Source organism: Ictidomys tridecemlineatus, chromosome 11 (genome assembly GCF_052094955.1).
Source record: "Ictidomys tridecemlineatus isolate mIctTri1 chromosome 11, mIctTri1.hap1, whole genome shotgun sequence".
NCBI lineage: Eukaryota > Metazoa > Chordata > Mammalia > Rodentia > Sciuridae > Ictidomys > Ictidomys tridecemlineatus.
The window spans coordinates 77886919-77903057 of record NC_135487.1 but is presented as its reverse complement, the minus strand read 5'-3'; the positions used below and the strand labels follow the sequence as shown (position 1 = coordinate 77903057).

Sequence of the window (16139 nt, the reverse complement as noted above, 5' to 3'; positions counted from 1 at the left end):
TGCTCTGCCTTTCAGATGTCTATACCCTGCTTTCTTTCCCCTTATCTGAAGCAGATCCTGAGCCAGGAACTGTGGCATATACCTGTAACCTCAGCTACACAGGAGGCTAAGGTGGGAGGATTGCAAGTTAAAGGCCAGCCTGGGCAACTTTGTGAGACCTGGTTTCAAAATAATAATAAAAAAGGGGCTCTGGATATAGCTTAGTGGCAAAGTGCCACTGGATTCAATCCCGAGTACTTGGAGAAAAAAAAAAAAGCCTTTGAATTAGCTGTGTAGACATTGGTATCCAAATCCCAGTTTTGTGGCTGTATTTGATTCCTAGATGTCCTCCCGTTTTGCATGTCAGATAAAGTACTATAAGGAAGAGGGTGACTATTTTGGTTTCCAATGAAACCTGTAGGTTGGATATCATTTAAAGATGGTTTCATATTTTCTGTCATAAACTGCCTTTAGGTTTATAGTTCGTGTGTTTTTAGATACTCATAATAGGTTCTAGGCATGAAGGAAAGAGAGGAAGATAGTTGTACTGTAGAACAAAACTGAGACCAAGGCTTAGGACTGGTCTTCATTGCTTCTGCTCTGTGTTCTGCTGAACAAGAGTTACCTAGTGAGAAATAGTGGAGTGGCTTGATTCACAGATAATATTTCATTGGACACTGGGTTCTTGACTTGGAGACGATCTGTTTCAGGTAAGGCCTGGGTAAACGCCTGGGCTTTCCAAAATGGGCATGTTTCAGAAGAGCATTCCCAGTTCCAGAGGAGGTGAGTAGCATGTCACAACTGGAATGCAAGTTTATGCTGATCAGGCTGGTGGACCTTGACAACCACTCTCGGGACTCTCTGAAGTGCTTCGGGCCAGGGACCAGCAGCACATTGCTGAGTTCCAAGCATAGCTTATGGTTTTGCAAGAACAGGTTTGCAACATCACAGAAGGTTTGGAGGCCGAGAATGTTTCCACAAAACAGGAAGGATCATTTCCTCAGAGAGACACGGGACAGTATGTAGTCCTTGGATGATAAGGGACACCATCTCTTCTCTCAGCTGCCCCAGGTGGTCAACAGCACATCTTCACACACATTCTGGCTCAGCACACTGCTGGCAACAGTCAGTCAGTGATAGGTCAAGATCCACTTATCCCTCAAAATCTTTGACATTCCCCAAAGAAGGGCAGCCCCCACAAATTATTTTTTTATCAGTTGCTTTGTTTGATATTGAAGTCATTTTCCATTTGTTCCTCTGGGTCAGTTTACAGACTGTTTACAAGTTTTCGTTTAGGGCTGGATTTTTCAACCTCTCAATGCACCAACTGACATTTTGGACCAAATATTTTTTTGTTGGGGGAGGGTGGCTGTCCTATGCATTACAGAATGTTTAGGGGCATGCTTTGTTTCTAAGCACCACTTATGACAACCCAAAACATCTCCAGATATTGCCAAATGCCACCTGGGGGAAATCACTCTTGGAGAAATACTGCTCGCTTGAGCAATCAGGCGCTGCAGGGAAAAGTTGAAAGGAAAAGGCTGGCTTCAGGGAAAGGCTGAAAACAGGAGGGATACAAGCAGAGCCTATGGGTGGGGCAGGAGCATTTCTGTGCATATGACCGCCCCCTTCTGGATGACTGTGTCAGTGCAGGCAAGATCCTTTCTCCAAAGGACCGGGTGCTTCATGGCTATGGACTGTACACTACAACTGCTGTTAAGGGTAGCCAGCAAGTGATAGTGGGAACTGAACTATGGACAGATCCCAAGATATGATGGACATTGGAAGATGGTAGTGGAAAAGGCCCCGTATTTGGATAAGTCTTGGTTTTAGGCTCAGCTTTGATACATGTACAAAGCCATCTGGGCCACAGTTCCCATGGTAAAGGTAAAGTAGGTAGGCAAGATGAGTGCCAGGGCCATGTTACATCTTGGGCTTGAGGGTCACACAGGCTGAGATTCACATCTCTGCACTATCCCGTGATGGCTGGCCAACTTTGAGCAAGTTGTGAGGCCAAATACAAAGTCTGTTTCTTCACCTGTCACCTGAGGATAGTAATACCTACTTCTCACTCTCTTGAGGATCTCATCTCAGTGTGGTTCCAAATGCCAATCAGGTAGCCACTAAGAATGAGTATAATAAATGGGTGAGGTGTTTAGAATACTAAGTGCAATGCACAATTAGTTATAAATGATTCCATTTGTGAAATTAATTTGCACACTTATTGAGCATCTGCATGCTAGCACTATGTTGGATATTAGAAAAATAAAAAAAGTAAAAAATAATCAGAAAGAAGATACAGTCTGAGTGAGACAAGAATTCACATGTTACCATGTTGGTCTATTCATCTTCTAACCTTCTTCTGAATAACTTGTTTTATAACTTCTCCAACCTGTGAGTTTCTTTCCCACCCTTACTCTCAGCCAACGACCTCACTTGATGCTACTCTGAGAAGAATGAAGCAACCAGAAAACCTTTGCTAAGCTGGGATCAGTGGTGCATGCCTGTAATCTCAGCAGCTTGGGAGGCCAAGGCAGAAGGATCAAGAGTTCAAAGCCAGCCTCAGCAAATTAGCAAGGCCTGAAACAACTCAGCAAGACCCTGTCTCTAAATATGTAAAAAAGGGCTGGAGATGTGGCTCAGTGGTTAAGTGCCCCTGGGGTCAATCCCTGGTACCAACAAAACAGACCTCTGCTAGTGCCCACCCCATATCTACCTGCTATCAACACATCTCCACAATCTGACCCCTTCCCTTAATATAAGTTGTCCATGATCCTGAGGCCAACCTCTCCACTAAATGCCACCTTTCTTACCTATTTGAAGATATTTCTTCAGCAATTCTTCCTCTCCCCTGAATTGTTTGTAGTACCATCTTTCAGAAAACCTATTCTGAAGTCTTTTTTCCTCTGGATTCCTCCCCATTTCTCTTTCTTCTTTACAGCCAAATTTCTCAAGATTAGCCATATTTACTCTTTCCAATTCCTTTCCTTCCACCTTCTCTTAATCTATTCCAATCATGAGCCCTTCCCCTCATCTCTGAAATTATTTTGTCTCACCTCCAGGTTGCTAAATTCCATAGTGAATCCTTAGTTCTCACCTTACTTATCAGCAGTCCTTGAGACACTGGACCATTCGATTCCTCTCGAAACCCTTCATCTGAATTCAAGGACACAACATTCTTTTTTTCTTCATTTTTACTCTTCAGTGCTGGGGATCAGGATTTTGCACAGGCTAGGCAAGAACTCTACCATTGAACACACCCCCAGCCCTCCAGGGCATCTTAACGTTAAAGTGCTTCAAAGCGGTCCTTGGATTTCTTCCCTGTCTATCTATACTCATCTTAATCTCATGGTTTTAAATACTACTTATCTGTTCCCAAATAAAAATTTATTGGGGACCTCCCTCTGAACCTCAGACATATACAGATAACTAACTGCCTGTTGGATATTTCCATTTGTTAGTCTAAAAGATATTTCAATACCACCACAATTAATTTTTTATCTATTCCTAAAACGTTCCACTCAATTTATTGCTCCATCTTTGTTTATGACCATCTTATCTTCCAGTAGCTTAGACCAAAAAAAAAAAAAAAAAAAAAAGCCCAGAGTCATTGCTAGCTCTTCTTTCTTTCATACCCCTTGTCAGGAAATTCTGTTGGCTCCACCTCCAAAGTAGAAGTAGAATCCAACATGTCACACTACCCTCCCCTGTACCACCATCACATCCACCTTGGGCCACTGTTATTAAGATGCAGTATCAGGTCATGTTTCTATTCTCTTAAAACCCCACCAGGACTTCCCATCTCAGACCAGGAGCCAAAATTCTTACAAAGGCTACTAAATCCACAGATTCTGAACCTATGCCCTTTCTGACCTCCCTTCTGAACCACATTCTCCCTCAACCACTCTATTCTGGTTGTTTGGGCTTCCTTGTTGTGTCCTAGAACCCTGGTTTCTTAATGTCCTCTAGCTAGGACATTGTCCCATTTGGTTAGATACTTTGTGGCTCTTTCCTTCAAGTCTCACCCCATCACCAAATTTCCAATTGTACTCCTGCCCTCTTATGCATTTCCTATTCCTCTTTGCTGTATTTTCCTTCATATCACTAATAAGCTTTCAAGGTTCTATAGAATTCATTTAATTATTTTATTTAAGTCTACCCTCCTCAAACTAGAAAAAAAAAAAAGCTATATCTCCAGCATATCTAACAGGGTCTAACGTACAGTAAATGCTCAGGGAATACTTGTTGAATGAATAAATGAATTAATCACAAATCATACATTTTATCAAAGAGGCATGAGACAGCTTTCTAGAGATCTCCCTATAAGTGCATCAGAATAATCTGGAGGATAGTCACCATGCACCTGGCTGTAAATCTGGACATTATTGGCAGTCTTTAGCATTTTAAGAGACTAAGGTGATTTAGTGATCATTGCAAATAGCAGATTCTTAAGGAAAGCAGTCCAGCTGGCATAATATCCAAAAAGAGCAGGCCCAACTTGAAAGGACTCTATTTTTTTAGCACATTGTGTGTACTTCCCTGGACCCCTTCCAAGGATGCTACTGACCCTCCATCTTGCTAACCTCCCCCCTGTCTATGTCTCCACTGGCTTCTGACTCTGCTCTGGCAGCTTGAGGAAGAGAGAGAGAGAGAGAGAGAGAGAGAGAGAGAGAGAGAGAGAGAGAGAGAGAGAGAAAGAGAGGTAGGTATCTCATTGACAGAGTCTACAAAATATCAAGTTCTTCCCTGTACATCTAATCAATACTCAATGACAGGTGAATTGAATTCCAAGTCAGTTGACCCACACCAGCATGACACACTAAGCCAAGAGTCTTTATAGACTTTTGTAGATTTTTAAAGTTCTATACAGTTCACTCAATTATTTTATTTATACCTATCTCCCTCAAACTAGAAGGAAAGCCATATCTCCAGCATCTCTAACAGGGAGAACAAGAGAAAGATATGGTCTCTGCCCTTGGGCCTGCTTGCTCTTGTGGGTAACAGCACATTTTGGCTTTATTGTTCTTCAGGGCACTTTATCAGCATGGGAAGCCAACTTATTTATGCCACTGTCACCACCCACCAGAAACTAAGTGCCTGGAAAACAGGGCCTTTGTTTTGCTCCGTGTTGTATTTTGAGTACCTAGAGCGCACAGTAGGTGGCACACAATACAACTCTGGTGCTGAGCACATAATAGGCATGCAATGAATATTTGTTGAGTGAATGAAGAATATTTAAGAAATGAAGAAACAATATCTAGGTACACCTGAGAAATTTGTAGCTTTTCTAGGAAATCTAATAATGAAAATGAATCTTGGGGAATGGCTGATTTCTGAAGCAGCCAAGGTGGGAAGCTGGGGTAAAAGTGGGGAGTAGATTCCAGCCCGTTGCCTGTTCCAAGCCTGCTGTGTACATCCTGCAGCTACTTCTTCTAACTGCAGCAAGGACCTGGAGGGAGGCACCTCCACCCACAGGACTTCTCCATTTTATAGACTGAGGCTTCCAGACCACTTTAGTGACCATAAGGGGTGCTCAGAATATCTGGGTTCTTTCCCACTCACCAATAGCACCTGCTGGATTCCCAATGGTTCCTATAGCTTTTGCTCCCCCCCCCCCCGCACCCCCACTGAATTTAAAAAATATCTGTCACATTGCTTGTCATAGACAAATCCCAGTGGACTAATAAATGTCATTTCTGGGCAGGGTGGGGGCTGAGATTGACATGCTCTGCTGAAATAACCTGCACCCAATCCACAATTTGTCAACTTCTTAATAGACTGATAAACAGTCACTAGAGAAATAGCTCATCTGGACAAATGTGACCTAACAAATGTCACCTAACTTCACTCCTATTTCCGCCCCCCATCAAAAAAAAAAAAAAAAAACCACTCTCAACTATTTACCTAGTGAGGAGCTCCACATACACAACTAGACCCTAGACTGAAGAGTGAGCCTGTCCTCATTGTAGCTGCCCAAGAGGGGAGACCCTCCGGCTCTGTGAAAAGGGCACTCAGCCCTCATCACCTGGTGGGTATGGTTTCATAAGAAGTGAAAGCTGCTCACAGCCTCCCCCAAGTACAGCTGGGGCATCTTCTGAAGATCAAAAAGTGATGCAGCTGTTGACCTGCCCAGCCCGGAGCAGGGTCACTCTGGCACTGAAAAGGTGTTTGAGAACAAAGGGGATTCTGTGCACTTGGCCAGCCCACAGGTGTGTGGAAAGGGCAGTCAGGTGTCGTGAGGGAGTGGGCCAAAAATCTGGTTTCCATGATGCGGGTCTGTTTTAGTCAGCTTTTTTTTTTTTTTTTTTTTTTGCTGCTGTGACTAAAAGACCCAAATGGAACAACTTTAGAGGAGGAGAAGTTTATTTGAGGGCTTACAGTTTCAGAGGTACAAAGCCATTGACAGCTGGCTCCATTCCTCAGGTCTCCAGTAAGGCTGAACAACATGGCGGGAGAATGTGGCAGAGGGAAACAGCTCACGTGATTATCAGGAAGCAGAAAGACTCCACTTGCTAGATACAAATACATACCCCAAAGCCACACCCCCAATGCCCCACCTCCTCTAGTCACACCATACCTGCTTTCAATCCCCACCCAATTAATCCCATCAGGTGATATATTCATTGATAGGCTTAAGGCTCTTGCAACCCAAACATTTTCCCTCTGAACCCTCTCACATTGTCTTACACATGAGCTTTTGTGGGCACCTCACATCCAAACCATAACAAGTACCCAGAGAGAGCTGGGCGTGTCCTGTGAGGAAATTTCTCTCCTGTAAAGCCTAAGATAGTCTTGCTTGTAGACTTCTACAGTAGGTCCTGGGCACCTGTTTTCTTTCCTGCCTTCTACTCCTCTCATTCTTGCTCCTTTTGCTTCTCCCACTGATAGGGAACTGCCACACTTCAATACATGACCCTCTGAGATGCCTGCTACCTTCGGCCCTGAAGAATAACCTCCTGTTTCCCGGCCCTCCTGCTTTCAATCTTGAGATTGAGGCTGTCTAGTGCCCTGTAGGCCCTGGGCCCAACTAGGGTCCAAACAGGAGGAAGTTAAGAGGCACAGTGCTGGTAGCTCACCCCAAGTCAAGCCTTGGGGCTGTTTCCCTCTGACTTTAGTCCCCTAACTCTCAGACTGGGCTCCTAGCTGTGTGGCCTTCAGCAAATGACTTGCTCAGAACTCAGTTTTCTTGCCTGTGATTTGAGAATAGCACATTAAGTTGCAAGAGGATTAAGATGCTCAAAGGGGAGCACACAAAGAAGAACCTAGTACAGAGCTTAGAATCCAGAACATTTTCAACAGCATGTACCAAGACCCCTGTGCTCCCTTCTGACCAGGACTGCGAGCACTTCAAGTTAGTGAGCTAGAGAAAGGCTGTTCAGTTCTGTGCTAGGGGAGACTTCCAACTGTCCCATAATAACTGCTTCCCTATTTTTTTTTTTTTTTGGTGGTACTGAGGATTGAACCCAGGACTTCATGCATACTAGGCAAGCACTCTACCACTGAGTTATATCCCCAGCACTGATTCACTTTTTCTTGGAAATAGAACCTCTAAGTTCTAAACTGTGCAAGACTGACCAAAATGACACTACATTTCCTGGTCTCTTTTCCAGATAGATGAGTATTATCATCGACCTAGGATTTGGCCAGTGGTATGGAGGGAGAAGTGTAGCCTATGACTTCCAGGAAGGTGCATGCTCATCCTCCTCCCTGCCACCTTCCTACAGGCTGGAATAAGACATGGTGGCTGGAGCCCAAGTGGCCACTTCAACTATGAAGTAGAAGCAAGTAGTAGGGGTTCAGAACAAGAAGGCACCTGAGTCCTTGAAATCTGGAAGACTATGCTTGCAAGGAATCCTCCTTGTGGACATCATCTATGTGGGAGGGAAATTACTTGACACTTTGTTTGAACCAATGTTTGCTTTGAGTTTTTCTATACCTTCCAGATAATCCTAATCCTGACTAATTAGTCTGTTTGACCAAGGTTCCTCCCTGGATATCAGAAGTTCACTGCAGGCCTTCAGGAAGCTTCCAGACACCTGCAGCAGAAGACACCATCCCTACAGCATCTCTAAAGCCAGAAATAGGGGCTTCCCAGGGCTGCTGACCACCTTGATTCTGAGGGTCAGTTCACTCCAAGGGAGAGGGAAGGGTACCAGGTTCACTAAGAAACAACCACAGCAGTTGCTCTGACATGCAAGATCACACATATTGGCTCCTTTCACTGGAGTGAATGAAGAGCAGAATAAATTTGCTAAAACATTAAGGAATTGCATCAGTCTTGTTAACTTGACATGTGCTGTGGTTCTTATCTGCCTGATGTTAGTCTTAGAAAACAACTTTCTATTTTGTATTCACATCAGGGCGTGATTCTGGATTGTCACCAAATCAAGTAGAGGAGTTAGAGTAGGATCATTCAAAGTGAGGCTCATAGATTAGCTGCCTGCCCTCACACTGTTTGTCATGAGTCTGCAATGAGATGACAGGCTTGTGCCAGAATGAAGATCAATGGCATCAAGAGCACAATGATTCCTTCAGCTGATTTTTTTTTTCTTTCATAGCAAGTCTTGTTTTCTTTCATAGCAATGGAAGGGTACACATTCCAGGCACAAGCTCTGTGTCTAGTTTCAGAGCACTTTGACTACCACAGCTCTAGAATATGGTGGCCCTGTTATGGAACATTTAAAACACACACACACACACCCACACACAATCTTACCCCAAGTGCAATAAAATTAAAATCTCTGAGAATGGGGTTCATGTATTCGTATTATAACAAAGCACCACAGTCCACTCTGAGGAGAGCTCCTGGAGGAGACCAGTGTTTGGGTACCACGGGAGGATGCAGAATTGTCTTTCAGAACTCACAAAGGGTGAACTTCTGCTTGCACCCATGTTAAACTTCAGCTGGCCCGGCTGGGCACAACAAACTTTTGACAGTCTTTCTGGGTTCTTTATCTCCTACTGATTGGATAGGGGTTGACAAATTATCTTGGATAAAATTTAAACTTGGAGACATTTGATAATATTCTTTCTACAAGCCTTCGTTCAGACTGTAATTTTTCCTAACACTTTCAGTCCTGACTGAATTTATTCTCTCATGAAACACAAGCCCAGCTTCTTCAGTCAATACAAAAGAGGGAAGGGAACTTCCGTGTCCTCCCCACCCCCATGACAGAGCCCTGGCACCATCACTGCTGTTATCAGATGCCACTGGTTGCATGAAAGGCTTGGTGCCCACAGAAGCAGGCCAATGTTCTCACAAATGGTGAGGTCTCCTGCGTGTGACTCCTAGGGAAGGAACCTGCACCCACTGTCCCTTACCGGCAGTTCCCAGGCTCAGCAGCACAGCCACCCAAAGGATCCAGAAGAAAATGAGGATGGCAAATGTCCATAGTGGCTGGAACAGCAGGAAAGGAGAGCTTCTGATGACTTTATTTGTGACTTGGAAAAGCTCCACTGTCAATTTTATTCTCTTTCTGAGGACAAAAATCAAGACGAGCAGAATTGCCTGGTGAGAAAGGGTTCAGAGTAAATTATTTCAAAATAATGGGGGAACTGGGTACAGCTTAAAGCAAGCCCTATTATTTTACTGACATTTCAGCAAATAGCTCTTTTAAGATAGTCATACATGACTTTTGTTATAACTGAACAGGTCAATTCCCAGGCATGAATTGAACACCTACTATGTACTGGTCCCTGTGCTAGATCCTGTAGCTAGAACAGTGAACACTGCTTAGTACCTTCCCAAAGGAGCTTTCAGTAGGGTCATAAAGTAAAGGCAAATGAGAATTAAGTCCTCTAGGGTCAGGAATCATCTCCTCTCCCTCCACCCAGAACCCAAGGTGCTCAAAGAAGGACAGCAAAGGACAAGGGAACATGAGTGTGAAGGAAAAGGACAGTGAGTATGTGCCAAGGCAGCCTCTGTGCCTTCTCCTCTATTGCTTTTTTTCTGCCCTGTATATAAGTACCTCTGAGTCTTTCATGTAAAGATGTAATCCTCGTTCACCCCACATTGGTCCATCCATTTCCCTATAGCTGAGTTTCTTAGCTTGTCTACACTGGCATCTACACTCATCTCCAACCACCTGCAAACCCCCAGACCCCCCACACTCTCCTGAAACTTCTCCCCCTAAGGTCACTTCATGTGAAGTCTGCTAGATTCCATAGAATATTCTACATTCCAAGTCTTTTTTTTTTTTTTAATTTTTTTGCCTTGCTGTGTTTGGGAATGAACCCAGGACCTTGTGCATGCCAGGCAACTGTGCTACCACTGAGCCACATCCCCAGTCCCTCCAAGTCTTGCTTGGCCACAGCATAGCATTTGAATCTACTGTTCACTCCCTTTTCTGGTCCCTTCCACAATCTCTCTATCTCTTCTACTATTTCAGTTATTGCTTCTTAGATCTTTGGGGGGAAGGAATCTTCGGCTCCTTTGTGGTTTTAGCATCCTTCCCAGATGCTGATGACCTTCAAATAAAAACCCCAGCCTCACCTTTCTCTAAGCACTGGATGAAGAAGCATATTAGATATTAAAAAGACCATACACATCTTAAATCTCAAACTTACCCTGTCCTGAACCAAATTCATTATCTTTATGCCCAAATCTCTTCTTCCCTGTATTCCCTACCTCTAGTGGTCCTAATTTTTCTGGACTCCAAGATTCCTTTCTTGTATGTTCCCATTCTGTCCTATGGTTACCTAACCACAGTATTTGGCATTTTCCACTGCGTATGTTTATATCTGAATCTCCCCTTAGATTGATTCCCTTGAGGCTAGCACACAGCCTAATCCCTGTCACCTCTGATTCAGTTTCTTAAATATCCCTTAAGTCATCCTCTCCTCTCCAACACCACGGATGATGTCCCAGGTCCAGTCTCATCATCTCTTATCTGACCCCTCAATGGTCTCCTCATTAGTTGTCTGCATTTAATTTTCCTGATATGCCCCCACCTCAATCCCTCCTCCACCTCACAGCTAAGGGACCTTTCTAAAGGGTGAAGCCTAGGGTGTCATCTCCTTGCTAAAAATCCATCAATGGTTCCCCAGAACATCTGGATAAAGATCAGACTCATTATTATCACAGATCGGGACCTTCCAGAAATGAGCCCTCCCTGTACCTGCATCAGACTTTCATGGAGCGCACCTCTCCACGTGACCCTGTGTACTCTGTTTCCTTGCCTGAGCTGCCCTTTCTCTTCCAACTGGACTGGAGTATTTCTGCCCTCAAAGATCTCACACACAGTGGAGGAAAGACGTCAGAGGAAAGTAGGATAAATTGTGCAGAAGCTACTCCAGGATCTGCGAGCACACCCCTACTGTGGGGGGTTCTTGAGAAGCCAAGCCCAGAAGAGACCTTTAAACTGCAAAGGGCTCTCAGTGCCTAACACAATCAACAAGGAAGGGACTGTTTCAATTTAACTGGTCAGGAAGCAAAGCAATATAATCTTTAGGCAAATAAATTTGGCTCTGGCTCCTAAGAGGAACCTTAATCTAGGTGAGTATTTAAATGTGTGTGTGTGTGTGTGTGTGTGTGTGTGTGTATGTTACAACTTGTATTAGAAATATCCAGTTGATGCCCTGCTCACACTTAGAGTACACTGTGAGCATGTCCATCACAAGGAAAGGGTTGACTCTAATTTGTTCCTTTCCCCAATCTGGATGGAGATCAGTGTCACCACCCAGTGCTGCGGGTATGGACCGAGTGGGTGGACAGAGCTCACCACACAGGCTTCACTCCTAAGTGGCAGGGAGCTGCATTCTGCTAATCATCCTAGAGTATTGGCTGAAGTGAACATTTTCCTCATTGTTGCGAGTGGTTATATTGAAACTCCTTAAGTGATATTCACAGTTGGCCCCCATCTTCCCAGAACATGTGCTCAAGTTTATTTGTAAGGCTCCTGCTAAGAACTCCAGGAACACATCCTTGAGACAGGAACACATCCTTGCCTAGGAGGTCCCTAGTATGGTCCCCAGGGACCATACCTCTCAACAGCAGTCCCAATTTATGCATGAGGAGACCAGGGCCTAAGAGGCCAAGTCATTTCTCCCAGGTCTCAGCAGTGGGCCCTGGATTTGGGCACAGGCCTGGGACTACAGAGGCTGGGCTCTTTTTTTCTGGAACTAAGGCCACTCCAAGGCCCTCTGGGTTTCTGTTGTGCAGCACCACAAAACGGGGAGGAGCTCTGAAGTAAGCAACAAGGGATAAGGTTTGAGGGAAGTGACCCCCCTTCTCCATCTATTCCTTTCCCGATAATGTCAGTTTACTCCTTTCTCTTCTTTAATGAGAAGAGCTGAAATAAGAAGAGTCAGAGAAGGGAAGAGGGGCTTCTAATTACTTCTCCCCCCACCCCTGGAGATCAGATCTGTGGGAGGTGTCTGCAGGTGTCTGTGGGAGCTGGTTAGTGTAGGGACCAAGCAGGGCAGGCAGTGGCTTCCCTGGGTGTGACCATCCTCTTCTTACCCAGACAGTTCTCAGCTGAGCATGTGAGCAGGTCACCTGCCAGGCAGTAATGGGGGTGGCTCTCTGGTGAATGTGGAGCCTCCATGGCGGGTCTGCCTCTCAGCAAGGAGTAGGGTCTACACCTCTGCAACAGCATTCCCATGTGATGCATGAGGAGACCAGGGCCTCAGAGGCCAAGTCATTTCTCCCAGGTCTCAGTGGTGGGCCCTGGATTTGGGCACAGGCCTGGGACCACCGAGACTGGGCTCTTTTCCTGTGCACTGTGCCAGGGCACTGCCTGCTGTGCACTTCACCTGGTCACAGGCTGTGCTGGCTTGTGGCAGTGCCTCTCTAGCTCCACTGTTTGATGCTGAGCCCTATGTATGTTAGAAGTTGCGTGTAGCTGATGATGGAGACAAAGGATCTGGGCTCCTGTGAGGGTAAGAATAGAGCCAGCCGGGCCAGCACAGGAGAGAAACCCAAGCCAAATGAGGGCACATGAGCCAAGGCTGGATTCTGCCCTCTGTACAGCCACCTGTGACATTCAGGGACAGGTGACACAGACTCACCTTTCCCTCACCTCATACTAGGTGAAGAGGAGAAGTCACCCCTGACCCTGAGATATGGTGGCCATGAATGGTGCAGTGTGTGAGGACAAAGGGGGCCCTGTGGAGGGCTGGGGAGGACCTGGCTCTCTCCCCAGCTCTGGGCCCTGCTCCTCCTCCCCTGAGCCCCAAAGCCCAGGCCTGGATGCTGGGGAGCCTTTTCCTCTACAGCCTCCTTCACAGTCCTGCTCAGCAGTGAGCCTGGACCTTGACTGAGGAAGGAGTCAGCTGCTTTATTGGACGCCACTTGCTCCCTGACACATCTTATGTAAAGAACATAAACCTGAAAACTCACTGTGGGAAGGAGAAAATGTGAAGCCTGTAACCAATATGAGACCTGAAGGATTTCCTCAGAAGAGAGAATAGAGCTGGTGAGAGAATCTGCATTTGCAGAAAGGTTTAATGGGCTGTGGAAGGCCCTGGCTGCCTCTCTCCTGCACAACGGTGAGTGAGCAACAGCTAGCACTTGACCTGGGGTTACCAGAGGTTCAACACCCCCCACCCCCAGAGCCTGGTGATTCTAGCACCTCTATGCCACCTGAAGAGTGACTGAAATGATTTTTAGTTGCCAGTCACCCTCCTCCAACCACCACTATCCCCTGCCTCAATATTCCCAGTTCTCCTGTTTTTAACTAGGGAGTTCACCGAGGAGGCAGCAGGTTGCCTGCAAACCAAAATAACTCAGTGGCTGGCAGGTGGGAGACAAAGGGCCCTGTGTGCTCAGGGCGGCAGAGCTGGCACACCCTGGGAGAGCTCAGTACCCACTGGCTCACAAACAGGAAATGAGAGCTGTCATAAACTGCTCCCTCCTCCCCAAAGGTCCACCGTTGGAACCCCTTGGGTAGGATTGGCCTAACAGCAAGGATATAGAATCAGCCTCTGGAGGACAACAGAAATGACTTGGAAAGAATTTATTTTTTTTTTAAGGTTTTGATTTATTCCTACATAGGTATCTCAAATCCAAAGAAGGTACCCCATCGTGTAGGCACATTCTGAGGTGAAAGAAAAACAAACGCTAGTTGGTTTTGACTAAAATTCAATGATCTGGGTTTCAGAGCTCTGACTGGTGACTCAACCCATTGCTGAAAGGGTTTTCTTTTTCTTTTCTTTTTTTTTTGGGGGGGGGGAAGGGTGAGGGATGAGTATCGGGATTCAACCCAATGGTGCTTAACCACTGAGCCATATCCCAGCCCTTTCTATTTTTTATTTTGAGACAGGGTCTCACTGAGTTGCTTAGGCCTCGATAAATTGCTGAGGCTGGCTTTGAATTTGTGATCCCCCTGCCTCACAAATCGCTGGGATGACAGGTGTGCACCACCACACCCAGTTGGAGGGGGTTTCTTACCGTGATGACTGTAGACACAATAGCAAACCCCAGCACACACTTCATATTTTCCCTTTCTGTGTCCAATTCTATGCTGAGGTCGTTGGTATAGTCATAATACAGCCACCATAAGATACCGCAGACAACTAGAAAACAACACCAGCAGGGCTCAGCACACATGCCCTGGGGTAACGTCCTCCCACTGTCAGCCCCCTGGGTGGCCCTGCTTAGGAGGTGGGTCCCAAGTTCCTGGGGGCATTTATAGCCAGCAGCTGCCCTCTGGCGAAGCTGGGCAGAGCCAGGGTAGCCCACAGAGTACCCCCAGCCCATAAGAGCCTTTGGTTTTGGGAGACCCAGGAGGTGGCCCCAGAATACAGATGCCTAGCCCACAGGTCAGTTTAGTGTGAACAGGAAAGTAGCTACATCAACAGGATATTGAGGGAAACTCTGTTAGTTTCCAAAGACTAAAATGTTTAGGCAAACTCTGCTGGAGATCTCTGCTTCAGGAGCCTGGACACTGGCTTCTGACCCACCAAAGCCAGGCAATTTACACAGGCTGTGGGACTCACGTATATCAGAGGCTTACTCTGAGGATACCTTGACATTGCAAATACTTTGCATTTAGCTATAAAACACTACTATAAGCCACCTCCACAGGAACTCCATAGAGGTCACAGCCGTCCACTAAGTGTAGGTGAGGAAAGTACCCCTCACAAGTCAGTGCTGCCATCCAGCACAGGGCTCTGGGGTGCTCCGATGCTGAGGGCAGAGCTGATAGTTCAGAGGAATGAAACACTACCGTCTCTCATTAAAAATAAAAAAACACTGATACCCTTTTCCCAATGATCCTAGAAAGATCCACAATCCAGCAACTGATGATGGGCCCACAGGGGCCTTTAGAACCCTATGCCTACTCAGGCCTGCTCTTCAGGTTGCAGAGCCTTTGCCTGACAACTATGGTCACCAACATGCCAATGAGTGAGGTACAGGTTCAGAAAAGATCCTCCAGAATGCTTGTGATGGCACTGGAACTCTCTCTTAGTATTATGGGTACCAGGCTCATCTCAGGCCCGCAAAATATACTCGAAGCGACAACAGACTTGGCGTTAACTTTGCCATGATCTGTGAGACATGAGCAACTCCTGTCAATCTCCCTGGGTTTGGCTTTTCTTACGTGCAAAACGATGGGGCTGGGTGAGACACTCTCTGAGACTCCATTCATCTCACAAATACCAACTTTTAAGTTCTGTACTTAATGGAAAGGCTTTTCATTTAATCAAAAAGAAATCCATCAAGAAGACATACTTACACAGCAATCCAAGAATAACCAATGAAATGAAAATGTGAACCAGAAGAGTGGTGATGAATCGGAAGATGAACATCATGGTCAAGGACAAGGCTGAAAAATTAAGAAAAACACATAAACCCAAACAGCAGCAAAGGGTGAGGGTGATGGTAGCAGAAGCAGGAAAAGTGAAGGCCCAGGGTTTTACTCCATCTCCAAATGTCTTGGGACACCTGCTAAATGCTAAAGGAAAATACAGGATATAATCAGGGCACCCTCTGAAGCATGTGGGGTTTAGTAGGCTGTAACAAAGCCAGTCTTCCTGAGTTACAATTAAAAAGAAGGAATTTTATTCCCAAAAGCTCAAGTTATTTTTTTCCTTACAAGTCTAACTGAACTGTTTAAAAATTTTACTATACTAAGTTTCATCCTGAGCGTGTGTGAAGTTCTGACTTTAAATGTCCTTAGGTACTTTTATTAAATCTAAAAGAATCATGCCTTTAAGAT

The 16139-nt window shown here is 45.5% G+C and overlaps 1 protein-coding gene across 5 annotated transcripts in view; it reads right to left on the bottom strand.

Annotated features, from left to right (window-relative positions):
- The window catches only part of Slc44a3 (solute carrier family 44 member 3), a 75455-nt gene that overhangs the window by 38417 nt on the left and 20899 nt on the right, over nucleotides 1–16139 (bottom strand). For all 5 annotated transcript variants that reach the window (XM_040289016.2, XM_040289017.2, XM_005327701.5 and 2 more), the window contains exons 7-9: nucleotides 15657–15746; nucleotides 14369–14493; nucleotides 9301–9487 (exon numbers count right to left, since the gene is read on the bottom strand). In XM_040289016.2, the coding sequence (XP_040144950.2) occupies nucleotides 9301–9487; nucleotides 14369–14493; nucleotides 15657–15746 (402 nt within the window). The remainder of the gene's footprint in view (nucleotides 1–9300; nucleotides 9488–14368; nucleotides 14494–15656; nucleotides 15747–16139) is intronic.